This window comes from Procambarus clarkii, chromosome 5 (assembly GCF_040958095.1).
Source record: "Procambarus clarkii isolate CNS0578487 chromosome 5, FALCON_Pclarkii_2.0, whole genome shotgun sequence".
Lineage (NCBI taxonomy): Eukaryota > Metazoa > Arthropoda > Malacostraca > Decapoda > Cambaridae > Procambarus > Procambarus clarkii.
Window position 1 is genome coordinate 5,320,070 of NC_091154.1, and position 24,069 is coordinate 5,344,138.

The 24,069-nt window shown below is 44.5% G+C and overlaps 1 protein-coding gene across 1 annotated transcript in view; it reads left to right on the forward strand.

Moving 5' to 3' along the window:
- Positions 1–325: 325 nt before the first annotated feature.
- LOC138372949 (general transcription factor 3C polypeptide 4-like) overlaps positions 326–24,069 on the forward strand; it is a 40,258-nt gene continuing 16,514 nt past the window's right edge. Inside the window, exons 1-8 of the mRNA XM_069338838.1 lie at positions 326–421; positions 2,086–2,299; positions 5,867–6,066; positions 7,171–7,371; positions 10,351–10,462; positions 13,292–13,455; positions 20,920–21,112; positions 22,581–22,727. Of these exons, the coding sequence (XP_069194939.1) occupies positions 349–421; positions 2,086–2,299; positions 5,867–6,066; positions 7,171–7,371; positions 10,351–10,462; positions 13,292–13,455; positions 20,920–21,112; positions 22,581–22,727 (1,304 nt within the window). The 5' untranslated portion in view covers positions 326–348. The remainder of the gene's footprint in view (positions 422–2,085; positions 2,300–5,866; positions 6,067–7,170; positions 7,372–10,350; positions 10,463–13,291; positions 13,456–20,919; positions 21,113–22,580; positions 22,728–24,069) is intronic.

Here is a 24,069-nt window from a genome sequence, read left to right on the forward strand (position 1 = left end):
ATTGGATATCTACTCGCTACAACATGCACAAAAACATGTTTTCCCTTGATAAATCACGGGAAAAATCACCTTTCAGTAAATGTATGATGGAATATAGTAATACCAAAAAAAAATCACAAAATATGATTAAACTTGTTATATATGCTTGAAAATTTGGTAACTTTAATGTTTCTTTCTCCTTGCCCCTCCTATTCAAACGATATTTAATTGTTATTGCATTATACAGTCAGAACAATAATTTAATGCTTATAAAGATTCACTGAAATTTTTTGCTCTGAGATGTATTTCCCGATACTGTACTTTGAATTGTGTAATGTGTCTCCAGGAGCTGATTCTGTCACCTGAGGAATGCAGTCCCGTTGTGATGTTCAGCCGAACCTTCATCCCTCTACCAGCGGCCCCTGTCCCTACACCAACATAGGTAATATTTCACCAGGTACCTTCATCACTCTACCCAGCGGCCCCCTGTCCCTACACCAACATAGGTAATATTTCACCAGGTACCTTCATCACTCTACCCAGCGGCCCCCTGTCTCTACACCGACATAGGTAATATTTCACCAGGTACCTTCATCACTCTACCCAGCGGCTCCCTGTCTCTACACCGACATAGGTAATATTTCACCAGGTACCTTCATCACTCTACCCAGAAGCTCCCCTGTCTCTACACCGACATAAGTAATATCTCACCAGGAACCTTCATCCCTCTACGCAGCGACCCCCTGTCCCTACACCGACATAGGTAATATTTCACTAGGAATCTTCATCCTCTACCAGAGGCTCCCCTGTCCCTACACAAACATAGGTAATATTTCACCAGCAACCTTCATCTCTCTACCCAGAGGCTCCCCTGTTCCTACACCGACATAGGTGATCCTTCACCAGGAAGCTTTATCCCTGCACCCAGTGGCCTCTACCCCTACACAATTAACACGCTTCCTCAGGAATTTTCTGTCATCATATGTAAGCAACATAATGATCTGCTCAGAAATGTGCTTATCAATAAATCCAAACTATAACTTGCCAAATATTTTAATTAATAAACACATTGCTCTTTTGTATTTTATATTTTGTTGTTATTGTATTAAAATGTCTTAGTTTAGATTGTTTAACTTTTGGAAATACCATTGGCAATAAAAAAAATAGGTGAAACGCCTTTATCCAATAGTCATTCCATTTGCAAAATTAAATAATGCAAGGATTCCAAGTGATTAGACATCTGTGCAAATATGAAACTGTAAGACAAGACAAATGAGTGATATTGCTACAGTATCTTAGTCTGGCTGAGAAATAAAAGTCAACCGAGATATATAAGCATGATCTGCGAGTCTTAAGTATATTCAATTGCAAAGATGTGCTATAAATTGACCACAAAAAACATGATAATGGTTAAGCCTCAGGTCTCAATGGCTGTGAATAAATGCATTTGAAAGTGTCTTGTACATCGTAACTAGTGCTAGTTAGACTGTTTCATGTACTGTTGTTATATGTACTTGATAAATCATGTATCATGATAAATCATGAATGATGTACTTGATAAACACCTTCAAAGGATACCTGATCGACCAGGCTGTGATTCATATGTCTGGTTGCGAGCAACCGTGTTGAAGGTTGCTTGCAACCAGACCACACCAAACCAGAAGGCCTGGTCAGAGACTGGGTCGTGGGATGTTGATCCTTGGAATCATCGACATTCATACATGTTAGGCTTATATTAAGGTCCCCCCCCCCTCAAGGTCAATTTACTGACTCCCCCCCCCAGGATGCAACCCCCAGAACAAGCTGACTAACTCTTGTGTACCTACTTACTGCTAGGTGAACATAGGCATTGGGTGAAAGGAAATGTGCCCAACCATTTCTGTCCCGCTCGGATTTGAACCCGGATTTCTCAATTGTGCATCGAGAACGAACCCGACTGAACTACTGAGACCAGGAGTATTACGTATACTATTACCATACTTGAACACTTCCGACACAGATGAGTTATTAACTCTTTGGAAACTTGGGTAGACAACATATTGACAATACTCCAGAGATCACCCACCGCCTCCTTGTGTTTTGATATTGTCAGGATTTCTTTATCAGGTATCGATGTCAAGAGGTTAGTTGAACACGTGGAGAGAACGACTGGCCATGCTGTAATGCTCGATTCCGTATTATCAACACCGCAACGTATTGTTGCGGAGCATGATCCACGCAATGTTCGCAACATTTCCCCAGCCATGCCAGGGGGAGACATAAACCACATGGGGTACCGAAGAGGTGCATGGTCCCCGTATGGAGTAGGGGAACAAGGAAGGTAAGCTCCCTGCATTATGAATCATATATTGTTTTATATTGCAGCACATTATAGTTACCTGTATATCTGAAACAAGTAAAGATTAGTAACGTTTACATCTCTGCTTGGGTGACACTAACTGTACACATTTACATCTCTCCTTGGGGGACACTAACTGAACATATTTACATCTCTGCTTGGGGGACACTAACTGAACACATTTACATCTCTCCTTGGGGGACACTAACTGAACATATTTACATCTCTGCTTGGGGGACACTAACTGAACACATTTACATCTCTGCTTGGGTGACACTAACTGTACACATTTACATCTCTCCTTGGGGACACTAACTGAACATATTTACATCTCTGCTTGGGGGACACTAACTGAACACATTTACATCTCTCCTTGGGGGACACTAACTGAACATATTTACATCTCTGCTTGGGGGACACTAACTGAACATATTTACATCTCTGCTTGGGGGACACTAACTGTACACATTTACATTTCTGCTTGGGTGACACTAACTGAACACATTTACATCTCTGCTTGGGGGACACTAACTGTACACATCTACATCTTCCCCCTGCTATGTCCCTTGCGTGCCCTTGCGTGCTTCTTCCTGGGGCCTTCCTTGTTCTTCTGTGTTATTTGTTACACAGTGGGTTACGGCCCCGTTTTTTGTGGTCTTGGTCACTCATTCCTTGCCCTTCTTGGCAGTGCCTGGCTTAGCCCTTCCATATACATTGGATTCTCTGTTCTCACCTAGTTGTGTTTGCGGGGGTTGAGCTTTGGCGCTTTAATCCCGCCTCTCAACTGTCAATCACCTGATGTCTCTATGGTCTCTGTGTTGTTGGTCATGTCCCTTTCGTTCCCATTTGCTGCCTGCCTTCCTCATTCCTCATCTTCCTTCTACATTCTTGTCCCTAGCTGCTGGTGCTGGGGCTGTTTTTTCTGGTGTTTTTCTTGCATTTTTCCGTTTTTTTCTCATTTTATCCTACACATTGTTGTGTGTTTTGTATGTGCATTTTGGCTCTCCTACTGCTAGGTTGGGCTTTGTCCATGTTCGATTCCCTGGTTTTCCACTGCCCCTATGTTTGGTTCTTTCCCGGCTTGCCAGGTTTGGGTTCCTGGTTTCCTAGCTTACCCTGCCAGTTGGCATTTTCAAGGTCTCGCGGTGTCCCTTCTCTCGAGTCTCACATTGGAACCATTGAGTCTCCGATCTCCTGGCGAGCTCGCTGGCGTTGGGAAGTTTTCTGTATGGCAGACATTCCATTTCCTTTGCCAGCTTGGGTTTCCGGCTCTGCTTGCTCGGTGATAACGATCTCGGGTGCAAGATCTTCCGCGGCTTTGCCTTTTTCTAGGTTTGATCGGTCCATGGCGGGGCTGGTTCTGTTCCGCCTCGAGTCTCTCACCATCTGTTGGCTGTTGGTATTCAGGTGGCTTCATTTATGGTGTCCCACCTGTGTGCTACTTGGTGGCGGTGTGGATTTTTGGTGGTTCTTCCATTTTCTTTTTGTCCCTTCTGAGGTTTGCCACGTTTTGTTAGCGTGGTCTTGTCTTTCTCTTGTGGAGGTTCGGGGCAGTCATCTTGCCACATACTATCGCCTTGTCTCGTGCAGCACTGGCGGAACCATTCCAGGTTGCTTCGGTTTTGGAATTGCCTCTGCACCGCTTCGCGAGCCGTTTCTGGTGTAGTTCACCTCTGGCCTGCTCTTGCACCCTTGAGCCATCATGGTTCTTGGATTGCAGGCTCTCTTCTCTTCTCGATTTGTTGTGGCCCTTGGGTTCTAGATGGTTTTTCGAGGCTCTTTTCTTGTGGACGTTGGCTTTGGGGGGGGGGGGGGGGGGGTCGGGGTGATTCATGCCCTCCTCTGGCGCCTGGGTTTCAGCTCTTTTGGTTCTCATGATAGGTATGTTCGCTTGCAGCCGTCTCCTTCTTTTCTGGTGAAGACTGGCACGGCTGCTTTCCAGAGGGATTATAGAGTTATTAATGCTTCGTTGGTCTGGCTGAGGGTTCATTGTGTGTTGTGTTCGGCTGCAACACTTCTCCGTGCTTGGCGTGCCATGGCTGCCGTGACCTAGGTCATGTTTTGGGTTGTTCCGGGTTCCCTCCTTCTCTGTTTCAGGGACTGGTTCTCTCGGGTCGTCCTCGGGGTGGTTTGGTTTTGCCAGCCTGCGGTCTGTTCCCATGACCACGTCATTTGTAGGTTGGCTCTGGGTTCCTTCGTTGATGTTCCTGGGCCTTGTCGGGCCTGTGTGGCCATGGGTTGGCAGTTGCAGTTTTGTCTCCACTTTGCGTTGAGGTGTGTGCAACTTCCACCTCCTGGGTTAGGTCCCTCTTGTGTTCATCTTTGGGTAGGTAGCTCCGGGGAGCCTATGGGGCTCCTCCCCCAGAAAACCAGTGTTGAACGTAATGAAACGCCATTTTCTGGGTGAGTCCCGGAGGCTCTCCGGCAATCTTCCCCTCCTTCCAGTCGGCGATTTTCGCGTGTTTTGATGTCCAGCCTCAGAACTGAGAGATGGATAGCCGGCGTGGAGGCCTGGGGCTTCCCCTTTCCCCTCCCAGGGAAGGGGGAGCTGCGCAGAAAGCGGCCCGGCGACAGGTGATGTCATACTTGTTTGCTCGTTTCTGTTTGGGGAGTTCTATCCACTTGTTCAGTTTTTTTGTAGCAATTATCGCCAGAATAGAAGTTTTTTTGGGATGCCTACCTTTCTGGGTGCCTAACTCAGTCAATGGCATACATAGAATGCTTCCAACCACATGGGGGTTTCTATAGGCCATTCCTACTCGTGGCTCTCTGAGGGGACCAGTTTCTGGCTCGTGGTCCCCGGTAGGCCCCCAGAACTCCATACACATGACTGATGCCAAAGTCTGAGAGTAGCATATCAGCCTGGATAGCTCCAGAGAGCCTCCGGAACTCACCCAAAAAATGGCGTTTCATTACATTCAATGTTGGTTTTTTATGTCCAGCCTCAGAACTGAGAGGTGGATGGCTGGTGCGGGGGCCTGGGGCTCCCCCTTCCCCCTCCCAGGAAAGGGGGAACTGCGCAGATGGAGGTGTGGCGACGTGTGACGTCATACTCATTGTCTCGTTTTGTTTGGGGAGTTCTATCCACTTGTTTGGCTTTTTGTAGCAATTTTCACCAGAATCGGGTTTTGTTTTGGGACGCTTACCTTTCTGGTGCCTAACCCAGTCGATGGCAGAAATAGAATGCTTCCAACCACATTGCTCATCGTGCCTTTGTGAGGGGAGGGGGGTTCAGGTTCTGGCTCGTGGTCACTGGAAGGCCCACAGAACTCCATACACATGACTGATGTCAAAGTCTGACATTAGCATATCAGCCTGGATAGCTCCAGGGAGCCTCCGGGACTCGCCCAGAAAATGACATTTCATTACATTCAACGCTGGTTTTTTACTGTATTATTATTATTATTATTATTATTATTATTATTATTATTATTATTATTATATGTCATTAAGAGACTAGTAAAAACTGTGTAGCTCTTTGGTACGAGCTTCATCGTGTGTGTTGAGTTGAGGCATTACTCCTCTAAACAAAGTTAAACATTTCTGCAGGTGTTTACTGGCTCTAGCGACCCACGACCAGAGAGTAAACATTGTTGGCCGAGTGGGTCGAAAGTGGGAGAAGCTGTGGGACCTCTCGGTTCACTGGCATCGACACATCTCCTCTAATTCTTGGGCGGCCGTTGCCGGTCATCCCCATGCCACTCAACTGGAGACATACACCGCTCGTATGCACATGCTATCTGTTTATGGTTAGTGTTTGTGTCCCCAACATGTGTATAACAAAATGGGATTGTAAATAAGGTGATAAATATATCTAGACAAAATGGAATATAAAAAATGGACATAAACTGGATAAGTTTAGATTTAGGAAAGACTGGGGGATAAATACTGGTTTGGAAATGTTATTTATGCCATTTTTCTGTACAAGATTGTTTCAGACATTGATTAGACATATGAATGAGTGTGGGGTGGATATAAATAGGAGCTGCCTCATGAGGGCCAATAAGAGCTGGCTCATGAGGGCCAATAAGAGCTGGCTCATGAGGGTCAATAGGAGCTGGCTCATAAGGGTCAATAGGATCTGGCTCATGAGGGCCAATAAGAGCTGCCTCATGAGGGTCAATAGGAGCTGCCTCATGAGGGCCAATAGGAGCTGCTGCATATGGTCCAATAGGACCTGTCTTGAGTGGATCAATAGGAGCTGCCTTGTACAGGCCAATAGGAGCTGCCTTGTACAGGCCAATAGGAGCTGCCTTGTACAGGCCAATAGGAGCTGCCTTGTACAGGCCAATAGGAGCTGCCTTGTATAGGCCAATAGGAACTGCCTCATATGGGCCAATAGGAACTGCTTCATATGGGCCAATAGGTTTTTTTGCCATTTTCAATAAGACTTGTGTTCATTTGTTCTTATTTTTCCTTCAGTACTTGGTCTATTATATAGATCTGCAGGTAGTGAGATATTCCAAGGCATGAGTTTTGGCTTTAGTATTTTGCATTGAGTCAAAAATGTTAGCTTTCTTTAATAATTTGTCTTGTGAGAAACTACGTGTAGATGAGTTACTTATTGACTGCACGCATTGACTGTAGTTCCTCATATATTCATGCAGAAATTGAGAGGATAAATTAAAATGTATTTGGAATTTGTGAATACTGTGCTCACACAGACACTCAAAACACATGCGTATACAGTACACCCATGCATGCACACATGTCAGATTCGTTAACCTCATCCTTGAGACATTCATGTATCAACATGTTAAGCAGGCCCTTGTGTGTATTTATATCTCAATAAGCTTACTTCCATTTCAATTTCAAATTACAGTAGTTAATCGTGTTTATTTATATATTAACAGAATTTCAGTGGACCCCTGTATATGAAGATTCTCAAGGTAGTTTTAGCATACTGATTACACTGACAGCGGGCAGCCATGCTGTCTTTTGGAGAATACCCACAAACTTCACTGGTGCCGAGGAAGTCAGAATTTTGACTATACAGAAGATGGACATAACCCTTGCGTCAGCAATTCACTGGCATAGCATTACCAACAAAGTTGGTAGGTGGAACAGATCTCTGTTTATTTAACCATGGCAACGACTTGAGATGTAGCTCATGGCCTCTACCTCTTGAATATCTGGTGCATTTTCTGATGGGAGCCTCGTTGGCTCCCTGTAGCCAGGGAGCCTCCAGGGTTCACCCAGAAAATGGCATTTCATTATATTCAGTGTTAGGTTTTTTCTTTCTGATATTCTTGCAGTTTCTTGAGCATGTGCAATGAAATCATGTGTACCAGGGGAGTCCATGGATGTGGGTTCGATCTCATTCTATGGCCTCAATTATTTTCTCATCAAGATGAGTATAGATTTAGTTGATGATAACATTTTGTCTGTAAGATTTTTATCAAATCTAACAAAGATAATCAGAACTAGTACATATAAAACAGAAGAGAAGGCAAGGTGGGGTGAAGGATTTGATGCATCTTAATTTATATTTTATAGTGTCAAGATCAATTGTGACAATTTTAATTCCTCATATTTCTTAACCAGGATTAATCAAGTATTTATGTGCACTCGTACAAAACCTGTACATGTTTCCTTGATCACGATGGCTTGGTTTGTATTATTAAACAGTTTTTCAAGGTTTGGAACTTCCCGCTCCTAGGTTATTATTGTTATAAGATAACCTCTTAGTGCTTTGGGGCTCATTGACTTTTTAGTAAATGTCAACTAAGTTGCCATGATTGAGGAAAGATGCACAGGTTTGATGAAAGATGTACAGGTCACGTTATTGTGACTCGTCGTCTGCATGTACAGTAAATGTTTTGTATGTTAACTCTTCCGTGTTTGATCAATCCCGGCCTGGCCTCAATGCATGTTATTTTCTATATTTATTTCTGCAGCTGTGAATGAGCATATTTATCATCGCCTTGGTTCCTTCGTCTTCGTCCGCCATCTTATTTATTATGATCATATTTCCTCTATTCCACCCTCTCTTCTTGTGTTGTTAAATTGAATTCCTTAAACTGCCTTCACAGCTCGGCATCCTTATCTGGCACCAATCATACAGAAATTTGTAATTGTTTTTCCTGTGAAATTAATTAGCAGGTAACATAAGATAAGATAATGTTTATTCAGGTGAAACTACATGCATTCAAAATGATTTACAAGCATTATGTTGGATTTCTAGATAGAGCTAGTACACACTATGCTTAAAGCCACTAATAATCACACAGCGTTTCGGGCATAATAGTTATAGGGTCGATGGATTGTTTTGAGTGTAGGTTAGACATACAGTATATATGAATATGTTTGGGTGGATAGAAATAGGAGCTTCCTCATATGAACTAATAGGCCATTTGCAGTTTCCTTTTTATTTACTATATGAAAAAGCTTCTTCAGTTCTCAGTCCTACATTGTGGCTTGTTGAGCTTGACACTGTTGCTCCTGGTCTGTGTTACATCTGACCTTTTGAAGAAATTGTCTGGATCAACATCCTGAAAATTGTTCAGCATTTTAATTAAGTGTCGATGAGATCAGTCCTGTCACACCTGATTGAATGAGGCCTCCAGACCTAAACACTTTGGGAGAAAGTTTTGAAACACCAGCCTACTTCTATCCCAAGATATGCTGGTCTAGGTAGATAGATGGGTGCTGGTCTAGATGGATACAAGTTATCTTCTTGAGGTTATCTTGAGAGGATTTCAGGTCTTAGTGTCCCCATGGCCCGGTCCTCGACCTGGCCTCCTTTTTTGTTACATATCCCCAGGAAGCAAACCGTAGCAGCTGTCTAATTCCCAGGTACCTATATACTGCTAGATGAGCAGGAGCATCAGGGTGAAAGAAACTCTGCCCATTTCTTTCTGCCTCTGTCGGGGATCGAACCCAGACCCTTAAGACTACGAATTCCGAGCGCTCACATCATACACAAGATAGTTTGCCGACAGATTTTAAAACCTACCTAAACTTACCCAACATAACCTAACCAAACCAAATCCAAACTAACCAAACCTAACCCAGACTAACCTAATCTAACCTAATTGAGCCTAACACAGCCTAACCTAATACTCCTAACCGCTAATGATGTCAACAGCTTAGATAATCAGAAAACGAGCCTTGTCAAACTGTCTTGTGTATGATTTGACCATAACCCATCTATGTATACCTCTTTCAGTCATCCACACATGATCCTAACATATTGCTTCACGATGTCTTTATGCACAAACATTTCGCCTCTAATCCATCTTCCTGCCAATTGTCTTGAGTATATTAACGATTATACTGTTGATGCCAATTACTTTTTTCTTTCCCTCTAGCTGGACAAAAAAACTTTTGCGCATGTTTCCTCTCATGTGATTCCTATGTTCACCTAGTAGTAAATAGGTACCTGGGAGTTAGAAATCTGTTGAATGGAGGGGGGGGGACCTCAATAATAGGTACCTGGGAGTTGTACAACTGTTTTGTGGGGAGGAAGGGGGGACCTCAATGAGCCTAAATGCAGGCTTCCTGTCCCCAGTAACAATAATTATTATTAAGTCTTCTTCATTGGAGACTATATTTAGTTTATTCCCAATTTACCTGAGAGCCACTATCTTCCTAGTGGCCTCGACGAGGACAGAAAGTTGGAGGCTTATCAAAAGTCCCCCATTCATTGTGATGATTTTGTCAAGCTGGATTTTAAAATTCAGCAGTGTTTTGGCATTTACTGCTTCAGCGGGTCAGCGGTTCCACAGGTTTATAGCCCTATGGATGAAAAACCATGTCTTATTTTCAGTCCTACGTTGTGGCTTCTTGAGCTTGAAACCATTGCTCTTGGTTTGCGTTACATCTGCTATTTTGAAGAAGTTGTCTAGATCAACATCCTCCAAATTGTTCAGTATTAAGTAAACTTAGTATTAAGTAAACTCTTTAATGTATCATGGTCCATGGGTCAAGGCATGCCTCGGGAGATACCCGGGACACTGGTTTGATCTTCGTCCTGCGCTGATGAGTTTCTCATAGCTTTATCACGTTATGGCAATTTCCTCATGTGTTTCCAGGGTATCTGATTGTTGGCAGTAGCAGTGGACTGGTAAAAGTCTGCTATTGCCAGCTGGATGGTGATGATGCTGTTATGACGGACTTGGGGTTTGCATACGACGTCAAAGACAGGTAAGGCCTCCTCCCCTCCTTTCTCACCCATTTTCCACAACAAAATTTATGCTAAATTTAACACTTTTACCTAAATTAATCCAGCCAATTAAATAATTATAATTGATTGGATTAATTCATGCCAAGTTGTTGATTGTCAATCAATTACTGAAAGAATACAGTATTCTTGAATCTTCATTTATAACATGTAGTGAATTAGATAATATAAATGTAAGTCTGGGATTATATAATTTAGATTGATAAAATTGGTGATAGGTATAAAATTATGTAAAGAAGAATTGTATGTACAGTGGCACCTCGATTAACGAGCGGCTCTATTTACGAGCATTTCGAGTAACGAGTGAGCCACTCACAGCAAATTTGTCCTCTATTGATGAGCTTCACCTCTATTAATGAGCAAAACCACATGGTGCTTCCTAGCGTCTCGCGGGTTCTCGCAAATTCTTGGACACCTCTGACGCCAGTCTTGTTTTTGTATCGTGCACGACAAGTATCCCTCAGCATTTATTTGTGCTTTTTTGTTTTGTGGTTTTGTGACTACAATTTGTAACGCACAATGTCGCCAAAGAAGCTGCTTCCTAAAGATAGTGTTGTCAAGATGAAGAAAGACACAATTACTGTGGATTTGAAGAAGGAAATTATAGCAAAGCATGAGCGTGGTGTCTGTGTGACTGGTCTCACAAGGGAGTATTGCAGGGCCTCATCAACAATTTGCACCATTAGTAAGGGGATGAGGAAGTAAGGGAGGATGCTGCCTCTTCCAGTGAGATCAGGGAAGTGTTGGGAATGTCTGAAAAGGTGACCGCATTCTTGGAAAAGCATCACCCTGATAAAGCAGTGACAACCCGATGTGTGAACATGTTTAATGACAATATGCTGTCTCGTTTTAGGAACATCCTAAAACAAAGACAAAAGCACTTGTCAATAGACACGTTCTTTGCAAAAGTAGAGAAAAGAAGAGCCAGTGATAGTGAACCACAACCCGGTCCCAGTGGGGTGAAATTCCCAAGAAGAGAGAGCCCGCCTGACTCAGAGGTGGATTCTCCTTCCACACCTTAACCCCTCTCCTCCTTCCCACCTCCCCATCGTCTCCCTCAAGCCAGCAACGACTCTTCATAAGGTAAAGTAAAAATGAAAACGGTACAACAAAACATTTATAATTACATGTGCAGTATTATATTTACATTATAAAATGTTATACAAGTATGGATGTTTTTGGGAGTGGAACGGATTAAATTTATTTCCTTTATTTTAAACAGGGAAATTTGTTTCTTAAGACGAGTTTTCCACATAACGAGCTCGGTGCCAGAACGGATTAAACTCGTTAATCGAGGTGCCACTGTATAGTAGTAGTAGTAGTAGTAGTAGTAGTAGTAGTAGTAGTAGTAGGCATCCATCAGTCTCAGGAGACTTTGGAGTTGCACTCTGGTTGTCGGTCTTCGTTCAAAATTCTTTGAATGTCGGTAGTACATTCTAAGATAATAGCGTATCCTCCATATCACTTCCATTATTTAATATTTTGTTTATAGGTCTTAATCTACTCGGGGTGTAATGGGGTATATAATCCTAAACCCATGTCTTCTCTGTATTCTGTGATGTGTTGCAACATTCTGAATTTTCATTTCAGTTTTTTTCTATGTGGACACTACTTAGCTGTATATCCAAGTTTTGATGTTGGGGCATGTGATGTTGAACTACTTTATCTGCACCCGAGTGCTGAAGGGTTATACGTAAAACTTGGAATGGCTTCAGTAGAGGCCTCGAGACTTCCTGTCGATTTAGTAGAAACCCATATTGTATAACTTTCAAGTCAAGGTAGTACAGTGGTAGAGTTTGTGGCTGGCAGTGCCTTGGTTTGAGTCACCTCAAGAGCTACAGTTAATTTTCTCAAGGGAGATATTAATAAGACATTAAATACAGTATGTCAAAACATAATAGAACACGAAGCAATGGGTATCAATTGGATAAATTTAGATTTAGGAAAGACCTGGGTAAATACTGGTTCGGTAACAGGGTTGTGGATTTGTGGAACCAATTACCGGGTAGCATAATAAACGTTGGATCCCTTGATTGTTTTAAGTGTAGGTTAGTCATATATATTAATGAGATTGGGTGGATATAAATAGGAACTGAGATGTATGGCCTAATAGGCCTTCTACAGTTTCCTTGAGTTTTATGTTCTTATCTGTCTATCCAAATGTCTTCTACCTTTCATCTTTCTCCATCCCCACCCTCTCCCTTAATCTTTTCCCCTGTATTGGATATGCTAAGATATACTGTATAACATATCCAATATGTATATATTGGACTTGTTAAGAGTTAGGAATGCCCTGGGTAAATACTGGTTTCAAAAGAGAGCTGTTGACTTATAGAACAAATAACCAAATAACATAATACATGTGAGATGGTTGGATTATTTCAAGAGTAAGTTAGACATATATATGAATAAGTTGGGAGGATATAAAGACTGTTCCGCCCTGGGTTCGAACTCGGAATTCTCGACTGTGCATCGAGAATGAACCTGACTGTACTATTGTACCGGGACCCGGGATCGGGATTTGAAGTGATACGAGTACAGTATATCGTAATAGGGAGAGAAAGAAGAAAGTGAGATTTACAGTTAGAAAGTATGTTAGTGTGACCAGTTTGTTGTGGGCAGTATTGGGACGTGTGCGCAAGGGCACAAACTCCAGGATAGAGGACTCTTACCTCTATATTAACGTAACTTGTCCTGTAATACAAAATTATGTGAACCATATCACGGTGTTGTTACAATGATCTTTGGTTGATTTGTATTTGCATGTAATGTAATTTTTTCTTTTGTAATAGAATGCGGGTAAATCACATCCACCTATCGCACGTAACGGCGGATCAGTATCTGTTGCTAGCGGCCAAACATAATGTCTTGTTGGCCTCAACGGTGAAATTGTCAACAGATAATCTTACTGTAGCATGTGCAGCTTTCAGCCATGTTGGAAAATTGGCCATTTCAGGTACAGTATGTTATGGTTGGCGGATATTCTTGCCGTCTAGCATATTTTTTTTTTTTTTGGGGGGGGGGATTACAAGTGTGTTTTGGATGACTGACAATCTTGTTGCCAAGGGGATTATGAGATTTGTACATAGCTATGGATAATTTATATTCTTGCCTGCAGGAAGATTATGGGACTTTTCAGTTGGTGTGCAAATGTATAGAGTATAACTTATATTGCTTGCATTTGATCCAGCAATCCAGTGGAAATGACAGGATTGTGGAGTCCTTTAGTAATATCTGTTCCACTATCATCACTATATTCATCAGCTTTATTATTATTGTCATGATGATCATGATCATTACTGCTTTTGTTGCCATTGTCAACATAATCTGTCGCAATACAGAGTCACGTATGAAAAAAAGATTACAGATGCAGACAAATGTGTTAAATGCATCGGACCAAACCTTTCTGATGGCAAAATATGAGTAATGAACACTCATCTGCCACCTAAGTAAAACTGAAGGTAGTAAGACTTAGTCGGGCCAGCGAGAGGTTAAAGGCCCCACACAGAAATATTCCTTAAAAAAAAATAAAAAAATTACCCCTTTGGAGCGTGTAACATCTTAAAATACTTTCCTTCATGTGTTTTGCCAAGGGATTGCTGGATACATTTATTTGTCAATGAATATGTTAATAGTATCATAGAGAAAAGTGATAGAAAAATCAGCAGTATTAGAATTAATAATTTGATAATTTATCTACAAAAAACCAGCGTTGAATGTAATGAAACGCCATTTTCTGGGTGAGCCCCGGAGGCTCCCTGGAACTTATCGGACTAATGTATGTTATATTAGACCGGGACATTAGCTAAGGAGTTCAGACCTACCAGGGACCAGCGCCAGAGCCTGGCCCATTCAGAGAGGTTTCAGGGAGCAATGGCCCTGGAAAACCCCCTTGTGGTTGGGGTTTTCCTTATCTGCCATCGACCGGGGTTAGGCACCCAGAAAGGTAGGCGTAACAAAACAAACCCTATATGGTAAAAAACTAAAACAAAAAACTGAACAGAGAGGTAGAAACTCCCTACAATCCCAAGGAAACAAGTAAACAAGCAAACATCTCACTTTACTGCCGCGCTGATCGTCCGCGCAGCCCTCCCTGCGAGAAGGGGAGGGGGGAGCCCTGGACCTACCGCACCGGCTGCCTAGCATCAGTTTGGAAGCTAAGCTACAACCAATGCGAAAAACCACTAACTGGTGGGAGGGAGGGTTGCCAGGAGCCTCCGGGGTTCACCCAGAAAATGGCGTTTCATTACATTCAATGCTGGTTTTCTGTGGGGAGCCCCTACTTCTCCCTGGAGCTTCATACCCAAAGAGAAGGAAAAGAAAGTGCTGACCCGGGAGGTGGCTGCCACAAACTCCACAACGCGAAGCCGAAACAACAGGCTGCAACCTGCGACCCAAGGCAACAAGAACACACAGGAGCAGACACGCATAAAGAATGGGCGGCCAAGAACCTGTGCGACCCTCAAATCCCTGCGCCCAAAATGAACCCTAGACGTCGCTAACACAGCAGCAAAAGCTGCAAACATCCGAACAGCACGGGCACAAAGACAGACCGCAGGCTGGAAGACAAAAACTCTGCGGACGACCTGGGAGACCCGAGCCCTGAAACAGGGAACGAGGGGAACCGGATCAACCCTAAGCACATCCCCAGACACTGTACGCAGGTAACGGCAAAAAAAAACGCAACCGGACAACACAGAACGCACCCCTGGCCAAACCAATCAAGCATCAATAACCCAAGAACCCCTTCAGAAAGCAGCCGTCTCGACCGTCGCCAGAAGGACGGAGAAAGGCTACAAACGTACAAACCTACCACCAGTACCAAAGAGCATAAACCTGAACCGAAGGGGCTACCACAAACCGAGAAGATAAAAAGGCACCCTAATCAAGGACCAGTACGCCTCAGGTGACGCATGAGCAGGCCGGAGGTGAAACAAAACACAAGAAAGTGTACGAAACGGGGTAGATGTGACGTCCACCCCAAACGCAAGCCGGAGTGGCTCTGCCAGCGCCGCACAAAACGAGGCAACAGTAAGAAACATCAAATAACTGTAGTCCTGAAAACCCAAGAAGGGACAAGACAACCCGATGCAAAAAAGAAGACAACCTACGAAGAGCAAGAAAAAGTGCATAGAAACACCAGGAATGTCATACTGTTGCCGAGACGAAGCTCGCAGGTGGGACACCATCAACAAAGCCACCTGATCACCACAGAGATGGTGATACCCGCGTCAAAATACCAGTCGCGAAGAGCCGAGGAGAAGACCGAACCAGTCACATACAGGACCGATCTGACCTACCGAAAGAGGCGGAGCCGCGGGAAAACGCCCCGGGTTCGGACACCTATCAAGCAGTGTCTGAAAATAAAGCTGGGCCGGCAACAAAGGGACCATAAGGACTACTTTCGTGGGAATGGGCTCCAACCGAGCCAGAACCCAAAGCAACAGCTGGACCGGGAGAAGAGGAACAGGTACCCCCACTTTGACCAGTCCTGCCGAAGAGCATCTACCGTGAATGCCTCGCAGGCGGGTAAGGACGCCACATAGAATGGGCGACGCCTAGACCATGCTGACTCGAAGACATCCATGGCCAGAGTCCATACGTCTGGCAGAGCCACCAAAACGAGTCGGCGACGACTGGCCAATCCGCGAACAGAGGAATGAACCGAGACAGCTGTCCGCCAGGACGCAGGACACACCCCGGATATGAACCTCACGGTTAGCCAAACCCCGAGAATCCAGCAAACGAGCCACTCTAAGGGACCAACCCCAAAGGTCAAACACCTAAGAGAAACCCTGTGGTTCCGGCAAAGAACCGCCAGAGAACAGTCCGAATGAAGCTGAATGGTAGAGCATCGAGTAACCCAAACCCTCCAAAGCGCAAACCAGACAGCCACGAACTCCCGAACCGTGCTGTGAGCCCGATAGACGGACAGACCCCACCATCCCCGGCCGACCTGGTGAGCACTGGTCACAAAGCCCCAGCCGAGAGATGACCCGGCCATGAACACATCGAGCGAAGGCTCGGGGAGGTGCCAAGGCATGGAACCCTGAAAACCCCAAAGAGGAAGCTGGTGACACAGCACCAAGACAAGATCCCGGAGGAACGAACCCAACGATTGCAAGAGAGGCGGAAGGGAAGTCTCCGAAGGAAACAAACAGACGCCAAAGCCAAACCCGACTCCGCGGGCAGACCAGCACGTCGAAGTTCAGACTCCCGCACAACTGCTCGAGCAACCGCTGAGCAACCTGGGACCCCCTCATGAACAGCCGAAGGCGGGACCACAGCCGCAGCAACACTTCTGGAGGGAAAGACAAGGAGCGGCCCAAGAGCCTTAAACAAGACCCAGCCAGGTCCGAACCCGGGACAGAAACAGATGGAACTGCCTCCAGATCACCAGGAAACCAAACCCAGTGATCTAGAAAGAACCAAAGAACCACACCCCTGGTGAGCAGACAAGCAGACCGACTGGGAGCCCACACCAGCCAGTCGTCAAGGTAGGCCAGACACCGAATCCCAAGCAGACTCAAACAGGGCACCAAGATTCGGTAAAGATGCGTAAATACACCAAGTGCCAATTACAAAATAGGGAAGGCAACAAAAGCAGCAAGCCTGATGCCCCACCACCAACTGTGCCAGTCCCGTAAAACTGGAGAGGAACGTGCCAACAATTGACCTGGAGGTCCAGGGCCACCATCCAGGCACCCGGCCCCAACAGAAGCCGGACAGGAGACAACAGTCCTCCGATGAGGGCATAGAATCCAGGGCACAGACTGAAGAAGTCCAGAAGAACCGCAGATTCGACAGGCCCATGTCTGCATAGAGCAGGCGGGAACTCCAGAAGGATGGGGCGGATCGACCACGTCCAACGCACCCACTAAGATGACATGACAAAGCGCAGGGAAAGAAGCCCACCCCGCCAGCCCTGAATTCCCCAAAGGGGGAGAAGCCATCCACCGCCGCCACCAGAGGCCGGAAGACAACCAAAAGCGCCCACTAACTGCGGGACCATGTGAGAGTCAACAGAGCAAGCTACTCCCCGAGTGCCCCGTCAACAGAGAAGGGAACAGAGCCTCTTCCGAAGAAAAAGTATACATACACATATACACATACACACACACACACACATATATATATATATATATATATATATATATATATATATATATTATATATATACACATGTATATACACATACATATATACATACACACACAAGGTATGTTACACACACGTGCGTATGCACATACACATGTGCATACACACACAGTGTACACATGTACATGTACATGTGTACACATAGGTGGAAATTGAGTGCCCAAATGAGCCACAGAGATATTAGAAAAAACTTTTTTAGTGTCAGAGTGGTTGACAAATGGAATGCATTAGGAAGTGATGTGGTGGAGGCTGACTCCATACACAGTTTCAAGTGTAGATATGATAGAGCCCAATAGGCTTAGGAATCTGTACACCTGTTGATTGACGGTTGAGAGGCAGGACCAAAGAGCCAGAGCTCAACCCCTGCAAACACAACTAGGTGAGTACATACACGTGAGAAGAAAATTACAAGCCGCCGACCCCGGAACTCCAGAAGGCAGAACCGGGTCACACACGAGGAAACAATGCCCCCCTGAACCCACAAAGGGGGGCCCAAGAGGAAGAAACCTCCGGAACGAAACCAAAAAACCCAAAAGAACCTGGAATCGAACCAGGGGGAGCCCAAACCACCACACTTGCCGGCGGAGATACACCACAGAAAGGCAAAGCACAGCCCCCAGACAGAACCCCCAGGGAAACGGTCAAAACAGACCAAAAACCAAGGGACAAGGTGTGGGAGCGAGCATAACAGACAGAGTCCAAACCCTAGGGCCCAGACCCAAAACAGACAAAACGGAAAACCCGGTGTAAAATCAACACTCAAATGTTCCCAGAGGAACAGGAAACGGGCAGAACACACCAGAAAAGCAAAGAAACAACAACAGGAGAATAAAACCCCTGAAAAAGGTGAAAAACTCACCCAAGGCACTCGCACACCCAGGCGCATGTAAATAAATTGCAACGCCGCCCTGGTGGCCATGCCGGGAAATCGGTAGAAGAAAATGGCCACCAGAACAGAGGGCTGTGATCGACGCTAAAGATACGAAAACACGCCAGCAAAAGTGGGAAGCAAGCAGACTGGATGGACGAAAAACTCCGCCCAGAAGCAGAAAACCCAGGCAGGGGCAAACCACCCCAGAACTGCTAGCAGTCATCCCCCACAGCCCCGGGAACCCGCAACAGAGGCCCCGGGGCAGAGCCGTCCTCCAAGCCCTCTGCCCTTAAAGAAAAGGAAGAATCCATGGGAAAGGCAGCAAGAAAGGGCCGCTGGTAAGACCCAGAAGCCTTGGCAGGAGAAACAGGCTCAAAAACCTCTGTCCCAAACCCGAACGGGGCAGCCCCCGAAAAACGCCCGAATCTCGGTCCCAACTAAACTCTGCCCGACTCCGAAACCCGCAGACGGTCCGGAGCCGGGAACAGGGAGGGAAAGGGGCAAACAGCACCTAACCAAAACGAGGCAGCCCCAGGACATCCGAGTGGGAAACCAACCTAGCGTGTTGCAGCAACCTAACCTAGCTTGCAACACGGATGTCGCCTGTACTCTGAACAGTAATAACATCAGGAGAGTACTGGAGAACAAGCAGAGAATATATCTCGCAAGACTCCGGGTCAAGGTGTCAGTGACCCAACAGGCAACATGACGGAGGTAAAAATGATGACTGTCACCCGGAAACAAGGGCACAGCAATCAACGATCCCATACAAGATGGATTGGAACCTGGAAGACACATTCAATGGTCCACCGAGCCCCGACAGGGGTTTCCAGGGCCCGTAAGATGATTGCTACGGGAAGCCCTGGCAAGGTGTTGCTAACCGGTTAAGAAACCCAAAAATAACAAGAGGGTAGAGAACAACACTGAAAACCCCTGCGACGTGTACAATTACGGGGGCCTAGCAGATGGCCACCAAACACTACCAGTGGAACTATAGCCACACTAGACAGACCCCACCAGGCAAATGAAAATAAAAACAAAAGAAAAACCCCGCAACAGTACACCGTCTCCAGAGGCAACAGGAACCGGTCGCCGCTTAGGTGGCAGGTCGCGCAACACCTTGACTCCTAACCAGGGCCAAACAAGGGCCCCAAGCTCCAGCTGGTCCCAAGGGCGAGGCAAATGCCAAGCAGCAAGAACCTCTACGGGAATGGTTCCCGAACGCCCCAGGGAAGATAACCCTGTCACACAGGTTCCTTCCCTAAGCTGGGCGCTTAGGGAAGGAAGCCCCTAAGCGCATGCAGCCCCAGCACTGATGAGGTACTCCTGGCTACCGCACAACACAACACACGGCAGTGAACTCGACACATGGCAAACACCGCCTGGGAAACTGAGGCCAGAGAAGCGTCTATTCCGGTTGACATTAGCTTACGAACTGATGCTAGGCAGCCAGTGCGGTAGGTCCAGGGCTCCCCCTCCTCCTCTCGGGGTGGGGAGGGCTGCACAGACGATCGGTGCAGCAGTAAAGTGTAATGTTTGCTTGTTTGCTTGTTTCCTTGGGATTGTAGAGAGTTTCTACCTCTCTGTTCGTTTTTTTGTTTTAGTTTTTTACCATATGGGGTTTGTTTTGTTATGCCTACCTTTCTGGATGCCTAACCCTGGTCGATGGCAGATAAGGAAAACCCCAACCACAAGGGGGGACATGGTTTCCAGGGCCATTGCTCCCTGAAACCTTTCTGAAGGGGCCAGGTTCTGGCGCTGGTCCCTGGTAGGTCTGAACTCCTTAGCTAATGTCCCGGTCTAATATAACATACATTAGCCTGATAAGCTCCAGGGAGCCGCAGGGGCTCCCTACAGAAAATCTCTTTAAATCATGCTCTTGAAACCAAAAATAGTTTATATAAATGTAATTTTTAGCAAAGGCGATGAAATCCATGCAGCAGTTTGTAATTTTATACTATACATATTTAAATATACCAGCCAATCCTCCTAAAAAGAAAGTACTTATCGTAAGTATTGTGTGGAAAGCACCAATATGTAGGGATGAACCACCAGAAAAAAGTTGACCTTTGTGTTATTGCATTGGGCCAACTGGGGGACATTTAATGGCAACATAAATATAAAACCTAGCCTAACCTCTCATAGCAATCCTAGACTTAAGGCAAGCTATCTTAGGCCTAATCTGCTATACTAGGCCTTGGAGTATTTAAGTTTGTATGTTAGCTTTATTTTCCTGGACAATAAAATGAAAAGTACAAAAGGGAATTATTGATAGTCCATCATATTGGTACTTTTGACCAAATAATTACTATAAATGTTGATATACTCATTTCAGGAGGGTGAGTTGAATATACTGTATGGCAAAATTACAATGTTATTTTTGTCTTACAGGTTTGGTCGTTTTGAAAAACAAGAATGTCTACGTGTCAGTAAAGGACGGCACCTTGCAGCACCTGGTGGTTAGCATATCTCCAGAAGGAGAAGTCTCTCTGAAGGAGCACGGAGCTATTTTTCGGTCTGAGGGAGTTGCGTACACCGGGCTAATGACTTCCCCCAACCAAACTTTATGGGGAATTTTTGAATCGTTCGTATTAACTGACATCTTTTTTCTTGATTTGCATTTAGAGATATATATTATATTTTAAACTGTGGTCCTATATACTGTCTGTATATAGGCTGGATATCTTATAATGTGTACAGTATTAATATTGTCTTACACATATACAGTATATAAGCCAAAATCACTGTCGTTTTTAAAATGTTAATCTCCCAGTATTATAAAAATTATGTTTGATCTTGGTCTCTAATAATGTTCTCTGTGTTTTTTTTTAAAGTAATGTTCTCTTTAAGCCATTTTCAAGTAATAATTATATTTATAACTACTGTATAATAATTTTATTTACAAAATATTCAAATGAGCATGTTAGAATGGTTAATTAATAGGTACAGAAATTGTATATTATGTAAAGCCACTAATATGTACAGCATTTCAGGCATAGATCTCTTTATCCTCCTGGGCTGGCTCTCTTACCATAGCTCCCCAGAGCTGCTGAAGCAGCAGCAGTAGTAGCCCAGACCACTCATGGTCCAGTAAATGGACTATGATTGCCATCAGTTGGGTTCGATTCTTGGCTCACCATTGGGAACCCCCCCCCCCCCCCCCCAGGAGGGACAGAAATGATCGGGCACATTTTTTTTATCACCTGAGGCAGTAAATAGAGTTCACAAAGCAGTAAATAGGCACCCAGGAGTTAGTCAACTGTTGTGTGGTTGCATTCTGGGGAGGGTCAGTAGTTTGACCTTGGGGAAGACCTTGATATGAGCCTAACTTATGTATGAATGCAGGCTGCCTGTCCACAAGATGAATTAATTATTAGTTCAGGGATGCAGTTTGATGCCATCATACAGACTCAAAATTTTCTCAGCAGTGGTACGTAATATTATTGACACAGCCAGGACCACGTACATTTGTACTTAAATTCATGCATAATGACTGAGCAATGTACATGTACTGTGCCCCAGGACTTCAAGCATGGCAATTTGGTTTTGGTTCTTGGGAAATGACAGAGAAATGCACTGCAGAAAGTTTTAATGTCATCACTGTGAGTTCCTTCTCAGAGTTAATAATAATAATAATTTTGATACCTGTTGATGATGATTTTGATACCTGTTGATGATTCCGAGGATCTATGTCTTGGCAGTCCGGTCTCTGACTAGGCCCCCTGGTTGCTGGCCTGATCAACAGTGGAATATTTGTAGGTTTACAACGTAATTTATATATAACCGCTAATACGCAAAGCATTCTTCTGCTCCCCCGAGCCTGGCCTCGGGCTAGACTTGTCTTGGGATTACTTGATCTAAGAGGCTATTGCATGGAATAGCTGTCAGGCTTACATATCCATTTCAATCAGGTTAGTATGACAGAATAGCCATAATCAAAATTGTCTGGCCAGATATTAAATATGGTTGTTCAGACCTCTGTGGGTGCCACTGTAGGAGTTTGTAAATACAGTATTTATGTTTCTAACTGATGAGGTTTTGTTTATTTCCAGAGTGAGTGTGGCATATGACCACCTAGTGGTGAGGGAACCAACGCAGATTAGCATATATCAAGTGGGGTGTTCAGCCAAGCTTGCTCGATACGTTTTGGAAAGCGAGCGGCCACTTCATTCTAACGCAGATGTGCTGGAGAGTTTAAGGTTTGTATTGAATGTGTTTATTACTGTCTTGAACTTGTTTATCACTGTACTGAACTTGTTCATAACTGTTTAAGGGTGTTACATGTGTGTGTGTGTTGTGTATCCCTGATGTCTAATTGCCTCTCGTACCTCGTCTTGCAAATGGTGGTCGTGGTTTGATAGCATTCTCACCATCCTATGGTATCCACTGCTGCTGCTATTACGGTTCAAGAATTCTGTTGGTGTTTTCATGGAAACCGTCTCAGTTACTTCTTAATCTCCATCCAGGATGTTGGAGGCCTTCCCACTTCTCTCATTTCTTAATGAATCCTGAACATTCTTCTTCCAGGATGGTGTAGACCAGCATTTCTCAATCTTTGTACCCTTGGATTAATTCTGGGTCATACCTTAGATAAGCACGCACAGAATTCATTGCCAACGAACGGAAGATGGTGTTTGTCTGCGTTCTTGATCATTTCAACTATCTAGGGTTGAAATTATACAAATTAAACACAAAAAGACAGAAAATATACATTTGCATATGTATTTTAGCCTATTTTATTACTATTTCTTGCAGAACCCCAGTTGAGAAAATCTTCCCACAGCTCTTACTTCTCAGTTTCTCCTCCACATTCTACTTCCAGGATGGTGTAGATATTCCTACCACTCTCACTTCTCAGGTTCTCGTTTCTTCTCCACATTCTCATTCCAAGATGATGCAGGCCTTCCCACCACTCGCACTTCTCAATTTCTCCTCCACATTCTCCTTCTAGGATGGTGGATGCCTTCCCACCACTCGCACTTCTCAATTTCTCCTCCACATTCTCCTTCTAGGATGGTGGATGCCTTCCCACCACTCCAAGTATCCACTTTTCAGTGCTAAGTCTGCTTGTATCTGTAAATTGTTTACATAATTATAATCAACGTGGATTTGTTACTTTGATTTAGTGCTTGTTTCTTGATGATTTGCAGAGATGGCTTCTCATATCACTTGCAAGGACTTGTTTATAATGTTGGAATATCAAATTGTCACCCCAAATTTGTATAAATTTATTTAAAATCTAAAGAATGTGATCATACCATGCATAGACATGGAATATTTTTGGAGTTCAAAATCCAATAAGAAAACATTATCAGAAAAAAATGGAGGGGATCTTTGACAAGCTGGTGGCTTCCTGTCCTTGTCTTGGCCACTAGATAGATGGTGGCCCTCAGGTAGTCATGTAAATACTGAGGTCATGAGATGGAACTCACATCACTGGTCTCCCCAGGCTCACAACCCATCCTCTCGACAAAATCATTGTTATAGTAACCAACGGACAAAATGCAATGTGCTACGAAAAGGTAGTGGCTCACAGACGTC